A 27,464-nucleotide genomic window follows, 5' to 3' on the forward strand; every position below is an offset into this window, starting at 1 on the left:
TTAGGGATTCATTCATACGTTTAAAATTTATATCTTAAATGTACACATTTCTGTAAAGCTACTTTGGGACAATGTCCATTGTTAAAAGCACTGTACAATTAAAACAAAGGAAAACAGTTTTTGAATAATTTGTTTGAATAATTTAAAAACTAAATATTTTTATATTCCTTCCCCAAATTAGAAGAATGTCACAGGGGCAGTTCCCAAAATATTGATACACTTTGATACAATATTATAGTGAAAAAAAAATAAGTTTCTTGGTTAAACAAAAAACAAGTTTCCAACACAATGCTCTGTAAAAGTCTTTCTTTTGAGAGTGTCTTCATAGTCAAATAACCATTTTAATTTTCTTTTAAAAAGTTAAAACACAAAAAATACTTGTACCAGCATTCATCTGGCAATGAATGATTGTGATCTCTGTTGTTTAAAAAAATTACCTCACCTAGAGAGAGCCTTAAGTCATAAATAAATAAAACATATAACAACAATGGACTTATATAAAGTCTATGGATGCTCAACCTTGATCAAGACTTTGCAGTGCATATAAAAGGCTTTTACTGAAACCTCTATTGACTTTAAACAGGTCATTTTAATAATAGAACTAAAATCTATTCATCACATCCATTGTGTCCATTAGTGAAATCCTGAAGTAAACAGCCTGTCAGAGAAAGAGAAATAAAAAGCTGCTATGTGACTTCAAGGTCAAATACTAAAACATTTGGCCAAATGAATGCGTCATCTCCTGTCAGTGATTATGGTCAACAGTACGTACCATTGATACTCCCAATTGCTCTCTCCAAACCCCTGGTGATGTGAAGTACAAATAAATAAACAAACAAACAAACAAACAAACAAACAAAAGTGAGGGCTGGTGAGATGCTCCAGTGAACCAGTGACTGTTTTCCCACTAACACAGTGGAGAAATCTTTGGACTTATAACTTATCAAGATTGGCAGAGGATCAAGGTGGTTTCGGAGCACGATTTTCTTTTATTGTCACTGTGGTGTATCTTTGCCTAAGAGTGCAGAACTTCTGAAGCAGTGTGCCAGAATGAAGATAAAAAAAAACAACAAAAAAAACAACCTCTCACAGGACTACAATGCCTTCTTTGGGCAGAGCTGCTTGAGTACGCGCTGTTGAAGCTTGACCCTCCGTCACGCTCTTGACCGAATGCTGTGGACATGAACTGGGCTAGAGGAGGAGGAGGAGGTGTGTGTGAGTGGAGAAAGGCCTAACCACACAAGGACTGCTGTTGTGTGAGAGAGAGAATCTCACTGCTGAGATATACATGATAAAGTACATATTTGACCAATTAAAATGCACGTCTATGTATAGTAAATTCTATGACAGCCGCAAAAGATCTTGGAGAACTTGGACAATGCTGTGATTTCTACAGTGAAGTACTGTGTATACATTAACCAACCGTAATATGTCTATTTATTAGTGTCATTACAGTACATGTCTTTCTCCAGCAGTTACAGTAATTTGCCCATTTGTTAGTGTTTCTAGCAGGTGTTAACATTAATTCATGCATTCATTCATCTTCAATAACCACTTTATTCTGCTCAGGTTTGCGGTGGATCTGGTGGATTATCCTGGATGAGACTGCAGTCTATTGCAGGGCACGCATTCACACCTAGGGACAATTTAGAGAGGCCAATCCACTTACCAGAACGTTTTTTTGAGAGGTGGGAGGAAACCAGAGAGCAGGAGATATGCCACGATAACAGTAAGCAGGGACCCTTCCTAGTTTAATTTTTAAAAATCATAGTGCCAATGATTGGGTAAACAAAAGTACTTTAAAATAAATAAATAAATAAAGATGATGATTCAGCATTACAGATGTTGTGTAATGACTTCGTGGTAAGGATGTTTTCCAGGCCTGACTAATAAATAGCAAGACAATAGCAAAAGGATCAGCTTGGGGGAAAAAATACAGCATTACAGCACTAATGAGACAAAACGTAAACTATACTACACCAATAGGAGGTTTTGAAGCGTTTTTTTAGAGTCAGGTGTAACAGTATTTTTTACAGACAGAATTTAATGGGGTGTATCTTACATTCTGACCTGACTTACAGTATTGTGGGGTGTTCACCTTTAAAAGAATCAGGTACAAAAAATAACAAAACTAATAACATTGTAAACACAATGTCTCGTCTTGAGCTTTGAACTTTCTTATATTATTATTTTTTTAAATCTGTAATGGCCTGATCTAAACCACAACCTGCAGCTATATTGTTCAACCCAGCACTCCCACACAGGACTCAAGCAGAAACAATGTGATATGGTACACATTCCCTGTGGAACTTGTCTTGGTGCACCACAAAGAAAGGAAGAAGGCAGTAAATCACATCTAGGTTATTATTTTATTCATTAGCAGTAAAAGGCTGACTTGTATCCGAAACACATCCACCCTTTCTCAAATTTCACCGCACTGTTTCTGTCCACTATAATAGAATCACCTGGAAATCAAGGCAAGAGTCCACATAAAACATAAGAGCCATACACACTCACAGTCTCTTTGGGATTGAAAATATGCTCAGGGCAGTGGAGACATGTTTCATCTGTGTCTCTCACACAGCAATGCACTCTGTGTGTTTGTGTGTGTGCGGAGTCTTGCTATGAGTCTGCTGAGATTTTTCTTATAATTAAATCTCAAGACATACCTAAATAAATAAATAAATAAATAAATAAATAAATAAAACTGGGTATTTACTGGGTATACACTGGCCAGGGTATGATGTTCCATGAGTGCCAAATAATGGTGACTGCATTGCATATTGATTTGTTGATGATGACCATGTCTGGTTAATGTTTATTCTAACCTAAAGACACTGAAATTTTATTGGGTAGTTTTTGTCTTTTCATATGAACGTTATACATGATCTTATAAATGCCATTCTCGCTGTTGTTCTGATACATAGATTTTACTTGTCACTCTCTTGAAATTTTTTACATCTAAAGTAAGATGATGACATTTTCAGGTAATATTATTATTATTATTATTTGTAGTATTGTTGCTATTCAGATTTGTGTATGTTTAATGAACAAACAGAAAAGGGAATGATGTAACCATACATTTCAAAGATGAGGAAATGTCACAAGACTCAATAAAAATAACTACATCAACAAAGTATTCTACAAAAAATATCAGGCATGTTTTTGGCATATTTGGAATATTTGGGATGTTGTACAGTGGGAAATCTACAGTTGGTTGGGAGTTCAAATTACAGGGCTGTCGGAGAACAAATTTTAATCCCCCTGACTGAAAAGGCTCTTCACCTGAACTGCTCAACATGGATTCTGCTGCTGATTGGATTCTCCCTAAGCTGACTTGGACAAAAAAGTGTGCCAAATGTAAATGAAACCAATTTTGCATTCGAGTTCACCAGCAAAACTACAGATTCATGGTTTATCTTTGTCTTTTTCTTATTTTTTTTCGCATTGCGGTTGTCGATACTGAAACCAAAGCTGCCTGTTAATACTTCTTCCTAATTAGAGCTTTTTCCCTTATTGAAATGGATTGCTAACCAATACAACATACAGTTTCAGTTCTTACTCTCCAATTGGCCTCTGTCAAAGTGATTTATTTTCAGACATTTAATATTCAGCTGAAATAACAAGCCACTTAGCTCGTAACAACCTGACATGGTGTGAAGGAAATTTGTTCCATGCAGTTTGATCACTAGGTAAAAGCTGGTCATTGTGTTCAGGCAGCTGTATGGAGGTGACTGATGTGTGCTTTCACAACAACAGCTTCACATTACATATTACAAAAAAAACCTGCCAGCATAATATCAAATTTATAAAGCTGAATCAATTCAAAAGGTGTTTCCACAAGAACACACTTCTTACAGTTAAAACTGTGCAATACTTGTAACAGTGACCTAATGCATTCAGATTGATAAAAGAAAGAAAATAACCTAGTAAATAAATGTCATAGAATTTCAGGAGATATACAATATGCTGTGGCAATTAGAAGGGCTCACTTTTCAATTAAGCTCCCCATCAGAGTGTGTCCATGACTTGGGAATTGACCCTTTTCCTCCAGGTCTTTCCCTCCTAGGGAGATCCATGTGTGGACATCCTCCCTGTGTTTTGCCAAAAGTAGCCTCTATAACAAGTTAGTGAGTTAGAAGTCAAGCAGGTAAGAGTAATAAAGGACAGAACGCTTTTTTTTTTTTCAATTTCAAGAGGAACATGACCCTCACTCAGTTCTTTTGTTATATACAGTGAAAAATATAAAAGAACTAAACCAAATAATGTAACCTTTTGACATGTACTGTAATAAAATCAGGATGAAATCTGCAAAGATCAGAATGGCTAGAGTGACAGGTATCCTTCATTTACTAGACAAGTGCAGTGTTGGATACAAAATGTCTGTTGTAAGATACATAATTAGATTTTTTTTTTTTTAAAATAGAACATAAGAAATTATTCAACAGACAATAAATAAGAATATTCAGCAAACTGCACAACAATTTCCCAAAATTAAAATAAATAAATAAAACAATATAATTATTTAAATTGTTTATGTTCTTGTAAGAAGTAGGTTGTGAATAGGATGTACAAGTTTGATGGGGAAACTGTTGGTCATAAATCTGTTCTGTAATTATATGGTAGTTTGTGCCATTGAAATATCCTCAGAACTGTCATTCAGCTTGTAGTATACAGTATTTACTCTGATATGAAATGAAATGAAATAACACAATAGATATTATTTATGAGGTCATAACAGAAAGGATTTGTTTTTACAAACATGATAATCCAAAGCAAAATCAGTATCTGCTTTGGCCACTTTTCTGGAGTTGATATTAGATTGGGGTGTCAGTTTCCAGTCCTGAAAAACTTTGAAATCTCTGCAGTATGGCAAACAGTTTTAGCTTGAAAAAAACAAAACAAAACGGTTTTACCTCCAACTCAACAAAGAATAGATCAGTTACGACACATAAAAACACAAGTCAAAATATTTCCAGATATCTTGTATTAAATTTAATTAGTCAAAATATCAGGTCTATATATATACTGTACATAGAATAAATCTGACAAGTAATAATTCAAAAAGGAAATTTTGACCAGTCATATGATTCCACTGACTTATATGAAATCTTAAATTCTCTTAACTGTAATAAAATTTTAAACAGTGTAAAAAGTTATAATTAAATAATAAAGTTAATGAAAAGTTGAGTTGATATCTACACTTACCATTTTTACTAATTTCTAGTAAATATGAAAACCTTCATATATTTAAAAAAAAAAAAAAAAAAATTCAAAAGGTGTATACTTTTTGTTGTTGTTGACATACTCTCCATTTCATACAATTTAAGCATTGCAGTGCTTAATGGGTGTTTGGATTCCCCTAGAAAAAATCTATTCAGTTCTATTTAATGTTGCACTTTTATTAGTTTCATTTGACTCACCGTTGTATATTTATACCTTGATTAGTAGAAATACAATTTGTAGATATTCAATGTGCAACATGAATGAGACTTTCTGCTCGTAAAGATTGCACAGCAGATTTCTTGGAGTTTTTACTAGTCAAAAACAACTTATGCTTTGTCAAACAGAATTCATTTTAGCCATACTGCAGCGTTTATCCTTCTACCTGACACACACACACTCCTGATTAAAACTTTTCATTCGATGAACCACCCTGCCGAAAATTTCAGATTGGTCTGACCAGCTATCAGCTGCTAAAACATAGACTGAGCTTAACCAGCTGGTAAGTGCTGGTGGATAGGAATGACTTCTGCTAATGCTACACTGTAGACAAGCTATTTTTAAATAAATAACAAGGCAGTTAGAAAAACCACAAACATTTATTGATCAGTTTAGTCACATAATAAGGAAGCTGGAAAATACATAACTTACTATAACATGAGCAGCTTGGCCTTTGTTTTGGCAGCTGATATCTAGTCAGACCATGCTGGGTTTTTCAGCTGCGTTTAGTGTGTTACAAGTAGGGGAAAACAAATCTCGGGTTCCTTCAGGACCCAACTACATGTTAGAGCAGTGTGTAATTCTGATTATGTTACAGCTGTGGAATATTTCTTTAATACAAAACAATAAAACTTTACAGACCTAGCTGAGTTCTTTCCTAGTGATTAGTTTAGACTATGAACAATCATTGCTGCAAAAATCCAACATGCATTGCATCTTAATGCAATTAAGGAAACACCACCTAATTAAACTGTTTGTGGGTGGTCAGTGCTGGTGAGTTCAGATGTCTTGGAGTGAAGGCCAAACTAGTACGGGATTCCTCTCACACTCTGAATTCCTGCAAGAGGGGATACAGATTCCACCTTGATCTATCCAGAGATTATTTCTGGAGATTCACACAGATCATGACAACGAGTTTAAGGTGTTGACCTATCCGCCAAATCCACAGATCTCAATCGGATCAAGCATCTGTGGGATGTACTGGACAAACAAGTCTGATCCATAGAGGCCCAACCTCGCAACTTACAGAACTTAAAGGATCTGCTGCTAACGTCTTGGTGCCAGATCCCACAGCACACCTTCAGAGGTCTTTTGGAGTCCATGTCTGAACGGGTCAGAGCAGTTTTGGTGTCACAAGTGGGACCTACACAATATTAGGGAGGTGGTTTTAATGTTATGGCTGATCTGCGTATTTGTTAACTACCACTCACAAGTCGGAAGTAAATGTCAACTATGTGACAGGAGTGTGCACTTGTAGTGTAAGGACATGGCGATAAAGCAAATTCGATGTAGTTGAGGCATTTTCCTTAGAGATGTACACACTGAATTTCTTTTATCTCTTACTAGCGGAATAAAGTAATTCAGTGCCACCTGCTGCCATCAAGCAGCTCAAATACATTTCAATCCCCATTTCCCCACCCTTAGGGGAAATTCCCATACATTTTGCATGATTATGCGTTTTTCACAAGTGTGAGTAAGTGAGTAATATACGGTCATATGTGGAAAAACATATGAAGGTGCATTTCACCATGTTATTGCATGTGAATTCAAGTAAACAGCTGGCGTCATGTGAATACTATGTGCTCGTATTTGAGAGTATATGAATCGTGAGAAAATCATGTGAAAGATGAATATAGGTAAATATTTGCATTATATGAAAAAATCACAAATGAATTACGTGAAAAAACATACACTACATGTGAACTGTGTAAAAACACAATGTGAAGTCTATGTGACTTTACTGTAAGATCTCAATACCTTCTGGGAAGTTCTCAAAGGAGGCCATGTCCCTTGAGCTTCTTGAGCTCCTTTTTCTGATTCCCCATCTCTGAATCTCCACTGATGTATTAGATCTGTTCTAATAATTGTCAGGCCATGTTGGAACACAGAGCTTGATATCATCAATCTGTCCTGATGAAGCACAATTAACCTCTACTGCCTCAGACAGCTTGTCTTTGCTGGATCTTCTGAGGTTTCCAATCTGCACTGTAAAACGGACAGAGACCAAACACCCATATATTTGCGGCACAGTACTGCTGCACATTCCTCAGTATGACCTGAGTAATGTTATAAAGCTCCACTAATCAACAAGAAAAAACTTTTTGTGTCTGGTTCCTTTCAGTGTTTCTTCCTGTTGCCATTTCAGAGAGTTTCTCCTTGCTGCTCTTGCCTTCAGCTCACACATTAGGTAGATTTCCTTTACTTTACTTTGAGTACTATACAAATAAAATGGAATCAAATGAAATTACATGGGAATTGAATGGGATTGATTTTCAAAATTAGTACAAATTAGGAGGCAATGCAAGTTGATCTAGTAGGTACAACTACTACTTGATAAATCATACAGCTAGTTCAGGGATTCACTGACTGATCTAGAGCTATATATAACTATATAACAAACAGAAACATTCTGGCAATAAACCATCATCTGTCTTGATTAGTGTCTAGGACAGTACAAGTTAAAGCTGTTTGTGTGACCCTGGTGATTATGTTACAACGGTGTACACGGAAATTCTGCTAATGCTGTTTTGTGGAAATGCAAGTGCCATGAGGCCAAGGACTCGGCAGACCATTCATTACTGTTAGGGACCTTTATGTGTGTGTGTGCATGAAGAATGTGTCAGGAGAGATCAAGGCATTGAGCACTGAGTCTGCACAGACACAAACAAATATCCAGATAAACCCTGCAGACATAAGCATACCCTTGACTAAAACCAGTTCAACTACTCCTGAAAAACAAAAGAAACCATCAAAGACATCTGCTGTCACACTGGGCCACCTACATGGATACACACCTGCTGATTGACAAGTCCCTTCCCCCCACAATTAAGCCAAAGTTCCCATATAAGTCGCATTGTAGTGTCTGTACTTATCTGATCATACAGAATGAGTCATTTTAGCGAGCAATGCACAAAAGATGGATTAGCGCACAGTACATTATATATCACTTGAAGTTGTTTTTAAAAATATGATAGAATACGGTCAACATTTTGCTTTCTGAAATTCAAGTCCAGTAAAAGAAGTATGTGTTTTGTAGAAAGTACAGAAAATGTGGGAAAACAGATTATGCATACATACATACACATACTGTATATACATGGACTTCACAAGACCTTTAAAAGGTGTGCTGTGGTATCTGGCATCAAGACCTTATCAGGAGATCCTTTGAGTCCTGTAAGTTGCAAAGTGGTGCCTCCATTGATTGTCCAGTACATCCCACAGATGCTCGATCGGATTGAGATTTGGGGAAATTGGAGGCCAAGTCAACACTTTCAACTCTTCATGATGTTCCTGAACAATTTTTGCACACAAACGGCTGACCACATGAAGTAAAAGAAAACATAATTCATCAGACCAGGCCACCTTCTTCCATTGCTCCATGGACCAGTTCTGATGCTCACTTGCCCATTGAAGTGACACCTTACTGACAACTTACTATCATCGCCAGCATTAATTGTTTCAGCAATTTATGTTACAGTAGCTCTTCTGTGGGATCAGACCATATGGGATAGCCTTCACTCAATGGGCCTTGGGTGCCCATGACCCTGTCTCCAGTTTACCGGTTGTCCTTCCTTGGACCACTTTTGGTAGGGATTAACCACTGCATTGCAGGTTAGTGGGGGAACACCCCACAAGACCTGACATTTTGGAGATGCTTTGACCCAGTCATCTAGCTACCATGATTTGGGCCTTGTCAAAGTCACCCAGATCCTGGTCTTAAAGTTATGGCTGATTTCTCTCTCTCTCTGTATACACACACACACACACACACACACACACACACAAACACACACACACACGTCTATGCATCCACCTACATACCTATGTGCGTGTGTGTGTGTGTGTGTATTATAAATATGTGGACTGTATACGTACTGTCTATATGCATGTTTTTTTTTTTAGTGCAGAGAGCTTTTTGTGCTTGAAATTTCTGCCAACAGAACACTAGATTCAAGTTGACATTATTTATAGTCCTGTAATTCTTTTTGAGTTATTCAATTCGAGTGGCTAATAAGTAAGAACTTAATTAAATAATAAAATAATTGATAATGGTCAATTACGCTGAGAAACACTGATCTAGAGCTTTGTAAAGATATAACTGATGTGCTGAGGGTGACATGCTTAACCCTTCAAAAAAAAAAAAAAAAAAAAGAAGGAATATACCGTGGGGGAAGTAAGTCCATCCATCCATCTTCTACCGCTTACTCCTTCTTCAGGGTCGCGGGGGAACCTGGAGTCTATCCCAGGGAGCATCGGGCACAGGGCGGGGTACACCGTGGACAGGGTGCCAGTCCATCGCAGGGCACAGGGGAAGTAAGTATTGAGCTTTTTTCAGTAAATGTATTTCCACTGAGGTTATTCACATGAAATTTTCTACCAGACATCCGTATTAACTCAAGAAATCTGGTAATATAATTCACAACATTGAAGTCCATAAATGAAGTTATGTGTAATAAAGTGGAATGACACAGGAGAAAAGTATTGAACACGCTAACTTGGTATTAAATAAATTTTAGTGGAGAAGTATTTGTTTGTAATGACAGCTTCAAGATGCTTCCTGCATGAAGAAATTAATTGGCTGCAGTATTCAGGTGTGATTTTGGCCCATTCTTCTAAACATACTGTCTTTAAATCTTGCTCAATTGGATTCAAGTCAGGTGATTGACTGGGCCATTTGAACACCTTGATTTTTTTCCCTCTGAAACCAATTGAGTTTCCTTTGCTGTATGCTTTGGATCGTTGTCCTGCTGGAAGTCCACCCACGTCTCATCTTCATCATCCTGGTGGATGGAAGCAGATTCTTCTTAAGAATCTCCCGGTAAAGGGCTCCATTCATCGTTCCTTCAATTATATGAAGTCTGCCAGTACCATGTGATGAAACACAGCCCCACACCATGATGTTTCCACCTCCACACTTCACTGTTGGTATAGTGTTTTTAGGGTGATGTGCAGTGCCATTTCTTTTCCAAACATGGTGTGTAGTATGGCAGCCAAAAAGCTAAAGTTTTGCTCTCATCTGACCAGACTACACTCTCCCAATATTTCAGAGGCTTGTCCAAACTTGTAGCAAACTTTAAACAAGCTCAGACATGATTTTCTTTAGTAATGGAGTCTTGCGGGGTGAGCTTGAGCAGTGGAGTGCATTGCCTATTGTTTTCTCTGTGACGATACCTGCTGCCTTCAAGTGTTTCTGGAGCTCTTTCCGAGTGGTCCATTCTTCTGACTATCCTTCTGACTCCCTGGTCAGAAATCTTGCGAGGAGCTCCTGTGCGTGGCCGGTTGATGATGGAGTGATGTTCCTTCCACTTTTGGATAATGGCCCGTGGTGCTTACTGGAGGATTCAGAAAATCTGAAATATGTCTGTATCCAATTCTATCAATATGTTTCATAACAATAAGGTTGTTAAGGTCTTGGGAGAGCTCTTTGCTTTTACCAATCATGAGATGTTTCTTGTGTGACACCTTGGTAACGAAATTCCTTTTTTATAGACCATCAATTTACTAACCCAGCTGATATTAATTGGCACAGATAGGGGTATAATTACTTACAGATTTCAGCTGGTTCCTTGCCTTACCTTGCCATGGAGAACTGCTTTTTCTTAGCGTGTTCAATACTTTTTTCCTGTGTCATTCCGTTTAATTACACATAACTTTATTTATGGACAATTAATGTTGTGAATTCTTTATAGTTGCAGATTTCTTGAGTTAATACTGATGTCTGGTGAAAATTTCATGTGAATAGCCTCGTTGGAAATATATTTTCTGGAAAAAAATGTTGACGCACTCAATACTTATTTCCGCCACTGTAACTTAAATAAGAGGAGATAGATACAAAGCAATCTCAGCAGAAAAGAATGAAGAGACTATATTCTACCGCTGAACTCCATGTATGAGCTTAAAACCTTTGAATCAGAATTTCTGAATCAAATGCACTGAATTCAGTTTTTTATAGGTTGTGAACAGGACGTCAGAGCTCAATGGCTAAATCAATCATACAGCTACCCACCTCTCACTCCCTCCTCACACATACACACACATAGAGTGCGCTCAGGTCAAGGCTCTGTCCTGAAATAGGATCCACCTGCTTGTTGTGTCCATACCTCAACTGTCTCTGATCTCACACCACTTTCTATATCAGTATGTTATTTACTGCAGAAGACACACAGAGCACATTAAACGTTTCATCGGCTACAGAGTGTGGAGAACTGAAGGGGAAGAAGAGGCATGTGGAAACAGGCGTGGCGTGGTGTGCATTCTCATGCTTGAGGTTTATGTTCACACCAAACTCTGCACAGATTGTTTTACAGTTTCACATCCCAACATCACACGTCCCTGGCTTTTATTACCACCAGTGCATTTTATAGTAGTTACTTTAAATAATCCATCAAATAATATGGATCAGGATACTGTTTTCCCCATTACGTGTCTTGTCAATCAGCCAAGACACGTTTGCTCTTTAAAGTTGACTCAGTTTTGCACTGGGGCTACAAGGGTAGTAGACAACAGCTAAAGGAAGACTATAACTATTCATTTAGCATTATGAAAAATGCTTGTCTAGATCATCACACAGCATCACTTTGTTAGGTATCTCAAATAGACTTGTTTATGTGGACTGAAGTTTTGACATGTAGGATAGAGTTATCTGGTCATGTATGAGGATGTCAAATGAAATGATTTTTTATTTTGCATTATTTATTGCAAATAGGTGCCACAAATATGTATTAGGTTTAAGGTATCAACGAACCAGTATTACATTTTTACTTCTGCAACTACAAATTTAAATGTACTGTTTTTCTCATTTATGTTGCAATTTTAAGGTTTCATTTGACTCACCCTCATACAAATGGTATGAGACATCTCAGTAAAACTAAAGGAAAAGGGTTTCTAGAAATGCAGGGTCCTGCAATTCACTCACATGTGAGAACCCAGTGTGGGGTTATTGTTGGATTTACATGACTGAAATCAATGTTAAACAATGCCATAAGTCAATTAAGAATCCTCCAGGAAAGAAAACCCACCATTTTCCCCCCAAAGACCCCACATATGCTGTGACGTATCAACATCACTCCAGACTGTGAATATCATCATATAAACACTTTGTCTCCATCACCCATCCCTATAGCAAGTTTGCAATTGTGATCAAATGGCTACGCCAGTCAGTCCTACTCAAAAACGGAAAAATCCACCCACTGGTCTGTCCCACCTCTGTTCATGAAATTCTTCGTAGAACATGGTGGATGGCTGCAGCTTAAGTGACGCGAACATATACATTGCAGACAAGAATTTAACAAACTCAGAATACTTTAATTATACTGATTTGTCATATACTGCAACAGACTGAATCACAGGTTGAGGAAGAAAACTGTAATGATTTCAACACCAACACAATCCACTTTAGTCCTGGTGATGTACAGTACTGTGCAAACGTTTTAAGCACATGCAAAGAAATACTGTAGAACAAAGATGCCTTCAAAATAAATAAAAAACAAAGTAAATGAAAGTCAATATTTGATGTGACAAAAACATATAGTAGTCTCTGGTACAATTTGTGCAGTTTTATAAGGAAATGAGCTGTAAGTTTTATTGAGCATCTTGCCGTACCAGATACGGTTCTTCTGTAGACTTTGACCATTGCACTTGCTTCTTATTTTTGCAGCAAAACCCAGCAGCCTTCATTAAATTTTATGTCTGAAAAGTGGCTTCGTACGTAATATGCTGCTTTCTTACTGATATTCAAGCATTTTTCTGTAACATAAAATTTTGTGCTAGAAAACTAGTGTTTGGGAATCTAAAATGTTTTTGTACTGACTCCATAATGTAGTCATAAAATTAAAAAAAATCTATACAAGGTGTGTACTAAAAAAAACAAACTGGGTGCCTAAAACTTTTGCACAGTACTGTGTGTGTGTGTATATATCAGAACAGAATATATAGCAGAAAAACAGTCCTGATCATCTGTAACACTACAGACTGCAGAGAAAGCAGCCCAGGTTTGAGGTGAACACTATTAAAGTTCTGAAGTAAAGCACACAGCACACTGAGGTGGATCGAAGAATGTAACAAACTCTGAATATGTAAACACTAAACGCAACAAAACAAAACAAAAGAAAAGAAAAGAACAGATACTCCCTCTCGTGTACACGTATCTAAGTGTGGACGGCTGCAGGGACGGCCACGTGTGAACTGGACTTGCTGCTTCGGCTGTTGTTGCCCGTTTCGGCATTGACTCCAGTATAAAGGAGTCAGTACAATGTGAAGTTCATGCAAGTAAACTTGTTAACTGTGCTGAATTTTATTTACAGTATTATTGTAATGACCGTCACTGAACAAAGGGCACATTTTAAAAAGATTTTATATATTTATATATATATATATATATATATAGTTAAAAAGTTTAAAACTGTACCACTCACACCACAGCCCATCAAGCTGATTTAAGGAATTAAACCTCAAAAACAGCCTCTGTAAATTTCTGGCTTCCTTGACACTAACCCGACCCTTTCACATTACAGCTGGTGGCCACACCCATTTGTTTGCTAAATCTATACCTAGACTAGCCACCAAGTCAATAAAAGGTACAATTAACATTCAGCCATTTTTTGAATCATTAGAACAGCATTTAACTAACAGATGCTATTATTTATCTAGGTTTACACAAGGGTGTGCTGTGCCTCAATTCACTTGCGAGGCAACCATGCTGTTTTGTGGTCCCTGCAGCCGCCAATGCTTAATGTCACTAGCAATAACTGTAATAATAACTAAAAACAAAGGAGTGCACCTCACTCTGCATTTTAAAACATTTCACAAAAGGGAGTTAAAGCACACCTTTTTTGTGTCTTACATACTAGCGTGTTCTCTGACCAGAGCTTTGAGATTTGCGATGGTCGGAGTGTTCCTGTAGCAATGTTGTAAAATCAGCTGAGCTAACGTGTGAAGTCCGCACACTCTGGTGCTAGGTAGGAGCAAGTCAGCAACGGCATTTCCATATTCGTGCAGGTGTGTGAGAGACGCTCAGATCCCGTTGGTCAGATCCTGAATTACACCGGCCGTCACCAACTTCCGCAGAAACTCCTTTTCTTTTGATATGTTGTGTGTCCATGACTGCAGAGACACAAAGAGATAAAGAGAGAGAAAAGTAAACATTCAGCCCTAACAGTGTGATGGATGCTTTAGTCAAAATTGCCTCTCTGTTCACTCAGTTCTGTATTCAGTTCAGTCAGCTTTAATGACATGAGCGTGTGGTGTCCTACACTGTGTCTGCTGTACAGCTTTGACTGTATACACGTTAACAATGGGAAACTGATCAGCCTGTCTAAAGCAAACATGTTACCGGAGCTGGGGAATAACAGAGACATTATGAGCGGCTCTTTGTGCTCTGCAGGCTTTTAATGCTGGACACGAGAGACAAAAACACATTACAGGACAATGACGTGTAGTGTTACCACCTCTGTGGGAAAACCACTTAGCAGATTACAGAAAAGTCAAGTGAAAGCTTCCACAAAAACAGAGCGAGAGAGAGAGAGTGACTTCAGACATGGTTGGACACATTTTGCTGTTTCTTTATAGAAAAAAATGTGGCTCGCTTTGATGTTATATATATTATTGTTTGTTTATATATATATATATATATATATATATATATATATATATATATATATATATATATATATATATATATATATATATATATATATATATATATATTTGTTTGTTTGTTTGCTTTCCTGAGAACATCATAGTGATTTTCAGATACCACACACTGAGATAACTAGATTACTGATTAGGTTAGCATATCCTTGTTCAACTCATCAATCAATAGACTAATGTGTGGAATAAACTATCCTCAAACCGTTAGCTAATAAGGGTGGGGACAAAGACTCAACTGACACCAGTGATTGTAATTTGCATTTTAGATGTTGTGGCTTTATGGATGGACGCTAGAGAGATGGCACAGATGACAGAGGATCGTTTCAAAGTGAAATGTGTCAAGCAAAAATGAATATGAAAATGATTACCCTTCATGCATATTGTGTGTTTTTAATTACAGTGCTTATCCAAATCTCCATCCTTTAATGAAGTCAATTTCCTAGGGCACAGTATTAATCTCTTACTAATCTCTACTCCAGTGAAGCTCTGACTGCTGCTGTGATCCAGCTGAGGAAGGCAGACACAATCTCATGATCACACACACAGAAGCAGAGAGGAGAAAGTGTGGAATGCATTACATCTTTGATAGCCAACATCTTGAGCTTCTCGTAGTAATGCAGTGGTGATTGAGGGTTGCCCATGTCGTAGCCAAAGCCAACCACTGCCACCTCGTCACAGTTATGTAGTGCCATTGTGATCGCCACGGTCCCCAGCGTTGGGATGTTCTGAAAAACATGTACACGTTTGTCAAAATCCTTGATAAACAATTATCTGCACAGGATGAGTCCTGACCTCAACCCCACTGAACATTTTAAAATATTATTTGCAGGAGTTACAATAATGTTGGTATTGAACGGTACTTTCAAATGATACTGAGTGACCCTAATCGAAAGCTTCAGCTATTGAAATGATACAGCACTGAAGTTCAGAAACACTAATGCTAATCTAATGTATACTAGACCAGTAGGGCATTGGAAAGGCGTACAAGTAGTACAAACTTTATGTAAACTAAATGCTTCATATCCATCCATTCTTTTCTCTCTAAGCAGACAGAATTTGCACAGTGCAGTCTTTAAGATGGGCATTTTTGCACTTCTACATACTGTATCAAAACAGTAGGTAAAATCTAAAATCTGTACAGATATGCATGACTTGATCTCAAAAAACAGCCTGATGGGTGGCCGTCTCTCACCCCTCGACCCATGCGGCCATTGTTGTGTGGCAGACCAATGAACTGAAACGCTGCCTCCTGGATGAAATACGGGTTCAGTATCCTCATGTCTGCTGCTTCCCTGGGCACGGCACGCGCCACTGACTTCCAGAATCCATCTGTCCCACGCGGAGACTGTGTGTGTGTGTGTGTGTGTGTGAGAGAGAGAGAGAGAGACATGGGGAGAGAGAGGAAGAAGTGAAAAGCAATTTGGTGAGCTGTCAAAGAACTGTACAAAGTAACCAGGGAGAGAAGGAGGAAGAGAGGACAAGCAGATAGAAAGGGTGAAAAAGAGGGACACACCGAGAGAAGCACATAAGTATGAACGAGTGAGGGAAAGTGTGACCGAGAAAAGCAGTTAAGAGAAAGAAAGAAATAAGGAAAAGGAGAAAAGTTGAGAAAATTAGCTATATGAGAGATATAAAATATGAGAGAAAAAAATGAACATAAGGAAGAAACAGATTAAACCAGTTGAAGGAGAGTAAGTGGGGTGGGGTGAGGGGTTAGCGAGCGAGAGAGCAGAGTTGTTATTGTAATATTGCTACACAGTAAATGTTTAAAATGACCTGTAGAACAAACAGAAATTAGCTATCCAATTAACAGTATCAAATCACAATTACATATACAACCGGCCACCAAATCTATCTGTAACATGCCATGCTTATTATATGTATATGAACTGATTTCATGAGTGCCCCCTTCATCACACCTGCTCTTTTATGCCACACTGAGCAAGTACGAGTGAGCTAGATGCCAAGACTCTCAGCTGTGTAAATAAGCCACTCTGACTGCCTTTGATGAACAGCACTGAGCATTTCTGACACGCTGCCAAAAGCCAGCTCATTTGTCCGTCAAACAGCCTACTAAAACATGTTCCTGTTCAAACAGCTAATCGAAGTGTGTCCTGTAATTGAGAGATACTTATAACTCCAAACACACACCTCTTACAGGACAGCAGACAACTTTAGGACTAATGTACAGTGACATGCTGAGAAAACAGACAGACTTTAGTGGATTACAGCAAGCGGTTTGAAATGTCCTAGAAAATGAAAGTCTGAGGAAGTGTCAGGGATTTATTTCTTACAGCTTCATTTAAAAACCTGTGTTCCTATCAATAAGCAATAAGCCTACCAAAAAGCTTCAACTTTACTTTTCGATATGAGGAAATGGATAATGTTAACACTTTAAAATATCAAGTAGTAATAACAACAACAACAATAAAAATGTAAACAGATAGGGCTATATATAGTAGAAGTTCAAAAAAGTATATACTGTGCATGTGTGTATTTTATATATAAATATATAGATATAAAGATAGAGGGATAGATGTAGAGAGCGAGAGATAGAGAGAGCAAGAGAGAGATAGAGAGATAGATAGATAGATTGATTACTAGACAAAAGTTTGGAGGCGCTTGACTGAAATGTTTCTCATGATCTTAAAAACCTTTTGAAAAATTTTGCTAAAAAGTCTTAATTTCCCCCTATGTATGAAGACTTTTTCCACCAAGGTTAGAAGCAGATAGTACAAATCAAAATAAGTTGGTCAATTTTATCCAAATTAGTTACAACACAATAAGCTGCCAAATCCAAAAGCTTTGCTCCAGTAAATTGCTCTGATATGGGCTTGTCGGATGTCCTGCTTTGGGTTTATATGAACCTCACCTCCAATATAATTTAAGAAAACGTTAAGATAAAGTTGTATACGTTGTTTCGGCGTCATCTTAAATACAGACGCACAACAGACAGGAATCTAACACTTTGTAAAGGAGTGTAAAGATTTCCCTTGTCTTTTATACAGACCGTTTCTCCTCTGAACATAATGCTAGCTCACTAACTTTGATCAGGATCATTAACGCTTTATACAATCAAACAGAACAGAAACACTGGTTGAAACACTCAGCATTTTAAACATAAGAATTTGTTTAGAATTCATAAATTATACAGCAGCTCAAAACAGTTTATTTATAAGAATGAGCTGCAATCAGACACCCTTCTTTGTTAAGTGGGTGGAATCTACATGCAGTTACTGTTTATGAATCAAGTATCAATGTAATGGACATGTCAAACCACATGTCAAGCCAGACCTTCACTACCATGTGACGAATTCATGGGTGTTACCGTTTACACATGTACCTCGTCCAACACTGCATCAGTGACTGTTACAACTGTGATTTGGACCAAATGTCCTGCGCCCTGTGAGCTATTACAGCCCCATCAGTGAAGCATTCATGTTTACAGTTAAAGTGTACTGCATTTTTTTTGGACCAAAATGACTTGCACTGGTCCATACCAATCCAGGGTTGTAATTCCTCCAGACACATCTGGTCATGTGAGATGTGTCACAGAGATGAGTCAGGATGATCACAGCACACAATAATACATTTAGGAATTGATCATCATACACTTCTTTCATGTAGCCATTTTTTTAGTTGACTATATAATGATGAACAGGCAATATATTGTGCAGCCTGATGAGTGATCCTACACCAGCCTATTATTAATCCAAGAATAGTGCAACAAGTAGCCCATGTCCCTGTGTCCTTTCCTGCTATTTATTCCATAATGGACTCCCTCCATTCAGTGCTACGACACATTTAAATTTCAATAGTGCGCAGCATTGTTAACATTCGTCAGCACAGTGAGACCTGTCCTTCAGGTTTCTCTAATTATTGTTCTGATATTTATACAAGACATCTATATGAGTTATATACATATATATAAAAATAGGTATTTTCATACCTTCGCAGTTGTGCATGTATGACAAACCTAGCTTTTTAGAAAAGGCTTTGCAAGTGTTTTTACATACCTGATGAACATCATTGACATTCATCTTCAGGAGCTCTTGCAGACACGGATTATACTGCCATTGTTTGATGTGTAGTCAAAGAACTGGAAATGCAGGTGTAGTACTACGACGAACAAGGAAGTGTTTGTACAGTGCTAAATGTCTAGAGATTTTAAACTCTTTACAGTGGGTACATAATTTAAACCCAACTGGGCGTGCTATTATGGGAAAATACTTGAGGACTGTCAGGTTTTATGTGGCCTGATGCACTTTACTAACACTAACAAATGATTAATTAAAGATGAACATGTGGTACTTTTTATCTGTTTAACATTACATTTACAAACAAGTTAGTTCCAGTTATCACTTGTGTTATAAAAATTACAAACCATCACCAGCCTTTCTTTTTTTTTGTTAAAGTTAATAAGACAAAATGAACAAAGCATGCCATGCTTCAAGAAACCAGAAAAGAACAAAAGTAGCGCTGTCCTGAAGACTTCCCCTTTTGAAAAACTTAAAGGAAACAACTTTACCTCTGACTGGTAAAGAGCTCACACTGGAGACTCATTCCAAAAACATCACTACAACTTCACTGTATCAACTGTATGTTTTGAAATCCATTAAATATGTAAATAACAACGGCATGTTTTGAAATCCATTTATGTGGAGTGTCTGCCATACAGGTCCCTGTGAATCAGCAGTGTTGTTATAGAAAATTATTCAAACACCTTTTTACCGATCAAAATTGAGAATTCAACAGCACTGTGATGGAATATTTAATAAATGAATAATTTTAGAAAGAACATCATACAAACATTAATACCTTATGTCTACTACTGATTTAAATCCAGAAAGGGAAAAGTACAACCTAGGTCAAGCCAGATATGGTGACATGCCACGGTTCAGACACATCTTGCTGCACAAATTGTTGGATTCCTACAAAAGACCGGTGTAGAACCAAGACATTTGCAGCATTGTCGCTATTTCTACAACAAAATAACAAAAAGTACGTTCAACAGGGTAATAACAGGAATAGCAGAAGGACAGACAAACAAAGTTGGCCACGCAAAGGTATCAGTTATCTAATTAAGGTATCACAAATGGTATCATAGTATCTATTTAAGGGTCATTTACAAATTACACAGTGTACCAACACACATTTTCTCCAGGTATAACCAGATGTGTTTATTGAGGAGACTTGACTGATTAGAGAGATCATGGACAGGTGAAGGGTTGCGAATGGAAAATGTGACAGAGATTTACTGGATGAAAACAATACCAGCAGTGCTGTTGAGGACTGGCCTTTCAAAACAGCTGATGAAAAACAAGAAGTGCAAACAAAGTGGTGAAGCACAGGAAGCCCCTGTATCAATATCATTGAGGCCATTAGAGTAATCATGAGAAAGAGTGACGTGCGAATCTACACTGCTCCATAAGATGAGTTACCTGGATACCTGCACCTGCGCTGCTTTAAACAGCTGCAACCTGACTCTAGACCGATAAACAGTCAAGATGAAATACAAATGTGCTACAGGGATTGTACAAAACCCTGGCCTACATGCAACGATCACCTGTCATCTGTGCGGTCTTTGTACACATTAAGTTTTCACTCCTAATCACACCGCTCAACCAAGACTGCAGTCCATGGTAAAATTATGCAATAACCATTCACAAAAGTTTTGAAATAAAAATTGCAGTACTATTTTTGGAAGGGTTTGTTTTGGTGGTTGGTGCAAGATTTGAATAGATTTGACACCTTTATTGAGCATGTATCCATCCTTGATATCTATTACACTATTCTACATTTTATGTACTTTTAGCTACTTATGTGTTTTATGCTCCTAGCTTGTTTACTGTGCCACTGAGCGAAGAACAATGCGATGTCGATTATAAAAAGGATCGATAAATCATCTGTCTGGCTTTGATGCTTTCAGACATGAGCCACAGTCTGTGGCTTGTAATCCAAGTGTGTGTATGTACATATTTGATTACATCGTTATCTTTGGCTTTGCTGCTTCTTTAACAGCTTGGATTCGATTCCGTCTTACTTGCAAGTCCCTCTGAACAAAGATGCCACGCGATTCATCAGTGGTTTGGAAACATAAAAAAAGAGAGAAAACTCCTCTCATTCATCCTCATACACTCTTGCGTCAACGCTCTTCCACTATGCCTTCATTCAGCTGTAAAGAATTCTTGCCTTGTCACATTTTTGTGTAATGAACTGCCCTCTGATCTCCTTCCCTGATGAAGGCGTGGTTTCTTTGCTTACAGAGGGAGCTGCAGAAGAGATGTCTGCACTGTAACAATGATTGCAGTCACTAAGAGTTTATCTCGGTCTGTATCGGCTCACGTGCTCTGTTGGTCATAGACAGGGACAGAATCTCTTTATAGTTAGTGGTGGGAAAAAGAGGGAAACTTCTCGTCCCACCTTTCACCTTACTTTATGTCATTAGCTACTGATGTTCTAAACACTTTCTAACACATGCATGTAACACAAGCATGTGTACATTTGAATGATATGCACGAAATTGTTTCATTTCAATTTGTTACAGTTAATGGTTGAACCAACACCATGAACAGTATGACTGACAAATCAGTACTATCAATTATAGTGTTATTTGATTAATATTGTTTTTTGTTCAAAAGCGGAATGGAATATTATCCATGGGTATCCACAATGTTTCAGTAGTGGGAAAGGGGACAGGCATTACAGTAAACACTGGACTGACTATACAATATGCAATAATGTAGTACCTTTGTGAATGATGACTTGTTGTAGGGAAGACTACGTTACCATTTGTTGTGACTCTAAAATGATCTGGTGGTGCAGCACCTCAGGCAGTACCATCCAGCAAAAGATTAATCGGTCCAAGGACAAATATAAGTGTTCACATTTAGCGAAGTACCAAAAAACATCGTTTTATAAGTGAGGATAGGGTGGGATGGGGGTTAGTGTTGGGGCTCTGGAGTGGGGCGGGATGGCATTTGTGTTGGAACTTGGAGAAACTGGGAACGATGAGGGATAGTGTTTGGGCACAGAGAAATGTGGGTGGGATGTGGTTAATGTTGCTGCTTACAGGAACGGTGTGGGATGGGGATAGTGCTGGGGTGTGAAGGATTATGGTGGTATGGGGGTTAGTGATGGTGCTTAGAGAAATGGGATGTGATGGGGTTAGTGTTGCGTCTTACAGGAATGGGGTGGGATGGGATTAGTCTTTGGGCTTACAGGAATCGGGTGGGATTGGGTTAAGTGTTGTTGGGCCTCATGTGGGTGGAATATTAACGGTTTCGGTGAGGAATAGGTGTTATGGATGGCAGCTATGGCCAGGATGTGGAAAGAATTGTGTTTCTGTGCAGCTCACTACATGAATGATCATACTGCTCAAATAGACAATGGATTATTATAGTGCCATCACCACAGAGGTTAGATATTTCCAATAAATATTACTGCACTGAAAATGTGCCAATGCCTATGTACACCTGTTCATGTCTTATGTTACTTGTGTGAGAGAGAGAGAGAGAGAGAGAGAGAGAGAGACACACACACACACACAGAGACAGAGAGTACAAAAGCAAGAGACACTGTAGCATGTTTGCCTCTTCAACAGCTGACAGGACCAAAGAAAGCAGACCACACAGGAACGTCTCTAAACAACCTTAACCCATTTGAACCCTTTTATAGGCCATCATTTTAAAAGTCAGACATAATGCCCGTCCTTGCTTTTGTGTGTGTGAAAGTTTCCAATTGTTCTTTCAGTGAGCTCTTTTATCAAGATAAATGTGAACAAGAGTTAAATGAATGAAATCTAGAGGGAGCAAGGGCACTTGGAAAGGAGCTTCTGTAGATTATTTAATTCTCACGACTGCCAAACATCACATCCACATTTACTTTTTATCTCCTAATTATCCTCATCAGTGTTTCAAATCAAAGAATAATATGCAAAGCTTCCAAATTGGAGCACTTCAAAAGTCCTCAATGAAAAAGTTCCACTCCATTTCATGCATAAATAAGTCTTCTGATTACAGAATGAAGAGGGACATGAATGAACAATGGCTCAACTAGAAGGGTCAACGAGAGACGGCATTCTGAAATGGGTTAGGACGTCCAAACGGAAAATAGTTATCTCATAAAACCGCTTCATTTATTTTACTTTCTTTTGGTTGCACAAAAGTAAATCTTTGTTTAATGATGGCACCTTTAAGAAAAACAGCAGCGCATTCCAGTAAATTGAGACAATGCATCAAATTTGGCATTCGGGTAAAACTGATTTTGGACAGATGAACACGCTACATTTGCTGGTTGCGTCCCAAATAAGCAGCTACAAACAGGTGTAATCTCTAAATAACGCACTGAAACACCCATGTCGCCTCCTTGCTAGAAACATGCATGAAAGTTTTGCTGTAAAGGAAGCTAGTAAAATGGACAAATTGAGACTTTCTCATTGTATTCAGGGTTGCCAGACTACAGGGTGTCCCGAAACTCTCCATACATGCGTTGAAATTAACACTTTTTTAGCAAAATGTCTTCCAAAATTTTTCATACTTAGCTTATACAGTGTGTGAGTGTATATGTATGTGTATCATCCTTTGGATGACCAGGAAGCTGTTGAAAGGTTCCGATTAACTTTAACTGGAAACACGGCAACTACATGGAATACAACACTGTTGCCAAACGTATTAACAAATTCAAAAAGCCTGGAAGTGTTGCGGACCAAATGAGAAGTGGACGTCAATGAACATCCAGTAAAGAAGGCACAATCGACATGATACTGGCAAACATAGTCCCTTATATATGGAGACTTTTGGGACACCCTGCAGATCAAGTATTTCATTTAACTCACCTGTAAAAAAAAACAAAACAAAACACAACAACAAAAAAAACTGTAAGTAACTACAACAACATTACATTTACCATTGCACACCGCAGCACTCTGGGGGGAAAACCCACCCAATCTCTCAAACAATGCTTGTAAGCTTGACCTAGTGGCTCTTCGCTCTAGTTAGGCAGTTATAACAGTGGATACAGACTAGAGCACTGAGCACTGAGACTAGAGCATTACTCCCTTTATTGAAAGGTAACCTATGTGACATGTCATTACAAAGCTCAATGAATCTGACCCACTAACCTTATCAGATTATATGGAGACTCAGTTTGTCCTGCTGCTATTAAAGGGTTTCATTGAGCTGTGTGTGGGCTTTGTGTGTTCACTGAAATGGCCCAGCCTCTCTTAGGGAACTGTCTCCACATACACTTTATCTCAGCAAGAATTTTCTCTAAATTAAAGTTCTACTAAAATTTACACTATTAATGCTATTTGAGGAGATCTTTCTCTGTTTTGATCCAAACAAACGTAAAGACATGTTTGACCAATTTTTGAGAAAGTCACATGGTGAATATTGGTATATAAAACCCTCTGGCTAAGCTGTGTGGACACCAAGGGTTCCCTGGGTCACACAGAGAGTCAGGCTGAAACAAAACTTTCAAAGTCTGGCTCAATATTAGCAACAAATTGGGGAAAAGTAAATAAAGATGTGCAAGACTCAAGGCCAGATGGGTGAGCAAATACCATTCAACCATACGCCACACTTGCACCAACACACGTACACAAACACAGGTATTGCTTCATTAAACAACAAACCTATCTCAGAGAGATACAAAGACTATTCTCTTTTTGATTGCTGATAATTAGGCACAGTGTTAAGTGCCTTATCTTAAAGGCAGGTCAGAGGTCTTTAGAAGTGTAACACTCTCATACTGTAAAATGTCTTAAAGACAATGGAAAGAGATTGTTTGGAATATAATGCTGACATTAACAAATGTGTGTTCCAGTCTTTCCAAGAGGCATGGGCCAGTATTGATTTCTATATTACATTAACTGCTTAGGTTTTGTTTTTTAAAATGGTTTACAATATTGTACTATAAAAAAAATAAATACATTGCTGAAACATCTTTGTTTAATTAGAAATTAGAGGGACAGTTCTACTTCTTCTTACTCTTATTCGGTGAGAATTACGACAATGCCTTCCCTGAGAAGGAGATTTGCAATATGGCCCCACATTCAGCCAAATTAAGGACGCTCATCTGTCATTATTTTGCCTTCTGAACGACTTTATCCATAAAGCACATTTGCTACTTGAAAATGCTGACTACAGAGGCATCTTTTGGCTGAATGGAACACACTGGTCATGACGGTATCCTACGGTGTTCAGGTTGATAATGCTATTTGTTGAAATATGCTATTGCAGTAACCGATTATCACCACATGTCTTCTGTCCACGACTGTGTCGAATTGGCGGGATTGCTTTTTCTCATGTCAACTTGGATAACCTCAGAACTGTCATCAGTACCGCGGCTAATCTGAACATGCACAACAATTCTTATTTCCTTTGGCTGCTGCGCAGAAACATGTCGATCATTTAAGAATCCTTTGGACAGATATTTATCTAGAAATGTGAAACATTCCGACTTCGGACGACGAGATAGCCCGCAGACAGCTTCGCTACAAAATCTCCCTGTAACAGATCTGTAATTACTTCATTGTAAGCATGTTGGCACGTGTCCTAGATGTTTGAGTGGAGCCCTGAAGCAGCTCTCAATTAAGGATCTTCACGTCACCAGTGCCAGGAAAAAAGCTGAAAGGATCATCATTGATCCCACACACAGGAAACCATCTGTCCCACACACCCTCCTCAGAAAAGAGATGCAACACAGGAAGTTTTTCCCCCCACAATAGCCATGCCTCTGTTCACCAAGCCTTACTATTAGAGCCTACTTGAAAATGACATTTCCCCTTCACAGTGACATGCAAGGATTTCGCAGAACAATACCGGACTCAATATTTATGTGATTACGTACAGTGTCCATTAGGTCAGTTTCCTGGTACTTCTTTCCCTCCGTGTATGCTCATTGCAGTGCAAAATGTTAGTAAATATGCCATAAAGAGTGTTCAACAAATACCACAGCAATAATAGTAAACCTCACACACAAACCATTTTTGGCATTTCAAAACCGTCATGGTTTACTAAACATTAGTTTTAGTAACACTCTACTACACTGCTCATGAAAAATGTGCATTTCTACACATCCGTCTCCTCGAGTGCACAAGTGCCCTGATCAGAACGTGCTGGTTTAAATGGAAACACTCCAGATATGTCCATGTGCTTTTTCACTTAGAAGTACAATATTGCAATAATAAGTTCCCATGACAAAAACATAGCCTCATCCATCAACAGCAGCACCTTATTTTATAGTGCTGATAGGTTGTGCACCTGGAAGGATGTAACTTAAAGCAGTAAATGAAACTGTATGGCAGGCTGAGGTTTGTTTCTGGATGTTGCAGCATGACAGCTGTGGGATGATTAGGTCAAATCTGTGGGTGACATGTTTGATTAGCATGATGGGACACAGGGACACTTTGGCCCCCAAAATCACCAATCACATTGGGATTATTGGAACAGCATGTAAACCACCTCTAGCTGCACTACATAGGAACTCAAAGATCTCAAGACAATGGTGGCGTCCTTACGTGACAGGACTATTATTATGTTATTATTATTGGTTAATAAATGGGGCAGTGGTGGCTCAACAGTTAAGACTCTTGGTTACTGATCAGAAGGTGAGGGGTTCAAGCCCCTTGACCAAGGCCCTTAAACTTTATCTGCTCCACAGGTGCTGTATCATGGGTGACCCTGCACTCTGAACTCAACTTCATAATAAAGTGGGATATGCAAAAAAAAAAAAAAAAAAAAAAGAAAGAAAAAAAAGAAACGAATTTCACTCTGCTGTAATGTACAAATAAAGGCTGCTTCTTCTAATACCAAGCATCAGGAAAGAGATGACATGTGCAACTAATTTTTTGTCTGAGGAGCACATCACAAGCTGTGAAAAGTTTAGGTAGATATTATGATATGAATATGCAATATCAGCCCTTCTGCCTACTCCTTACATGAGCCTCTTACATGACCTACCAGTTTCTCCTTGAACACTATGTGCCTGAGCCATTTGAAGTCAGATGGTTTGAAGGCAGAAAGGACGAACAGAGAGCTCTTCTCGTAGAGCTCGGGTTTCTGAATAGCTCCTTCTGGATACGTGATACGCATGGTGGTCTTAGAGCCCACGTCCTTCTCATAGCCGCTCACTGGAGCCTCGTTCAGCCTGTAGCGAGAAAATCACACAGTGATGTGATAATCAGGGTTGGAAAAATCAACTAATACGAATATTATAGACATATTCCTTAAATCACAAAAGTTGGATGACAACAGTGAACACCACTAAACGGCAGCTATATTCTTCCCTCTTATGGCTAAAATTCATGACATATAGTTAACTGTTAGCCATCCAGTCTCTAAACATGCTTTTCTTGCTACTATAAATAGAGT

At 38.3% G+C, this 27,464-nt stretch overlaps 1 protein-coding gene across 7 annotated transcripts in view; it reads right to left on the bottom strand.

Moving 5' to 3' along the window:
* Window positions 1-12,726: 12,726 nt before the first annotated feature.
* The window catches only part of st3gal3a (ST3 beta-galactoside alpha-2,3-sialyltransferase 3a), a 50,497-nt gene continuing 35,759 nt past the window's right edge, over window positions 12,727-27,464 (bottom strand). For 6 of the 7 annotated variants that reach the window (XM_017479683.3, XM_017479678.3, XM_047158532.2 and 3 more), the window contains 4 exons: window positions 27,054-27,240; window positions 16,283-16,435; window positions 15,669-15,815; window positions 12,727-14,544 (listed from right to left, as the gene is read on the bottom strand). In XM_017479683.3, coding sequence (XP_017335172.1) covers window positions 14,455-14,544; window positions 15,669-15,815; window positions 16,283-16,435; window positions 27,054-27,240 — 577 coding nt within the window. In that variant the 3' untranslated portion in view covers window positions 12,727-14,454. The remainder of the gene's footprint in view (window positions 14,545-15,668; window positions 15,816-16,282; window positions 16,436-27,053; window positions 27,241-27,464) is intronic. The other variant, XM_047158534.2, reaches the window with a different exon arrangement.

Source organism: Ictalurus punctatus, chromosome 11 (assembly GCF_001660625.3).
Source record: "Ictalurus punctatus breed USDA103 chromosome 11, Coco_2.0, whole genome shotgun sequence".
Lineage (NCBI taxonomy): Eukaryota > Metazoa > Chordata > Actinopteri > Siluriformes > Ictaluridae > Ictalurus > Ictalurus punctatus.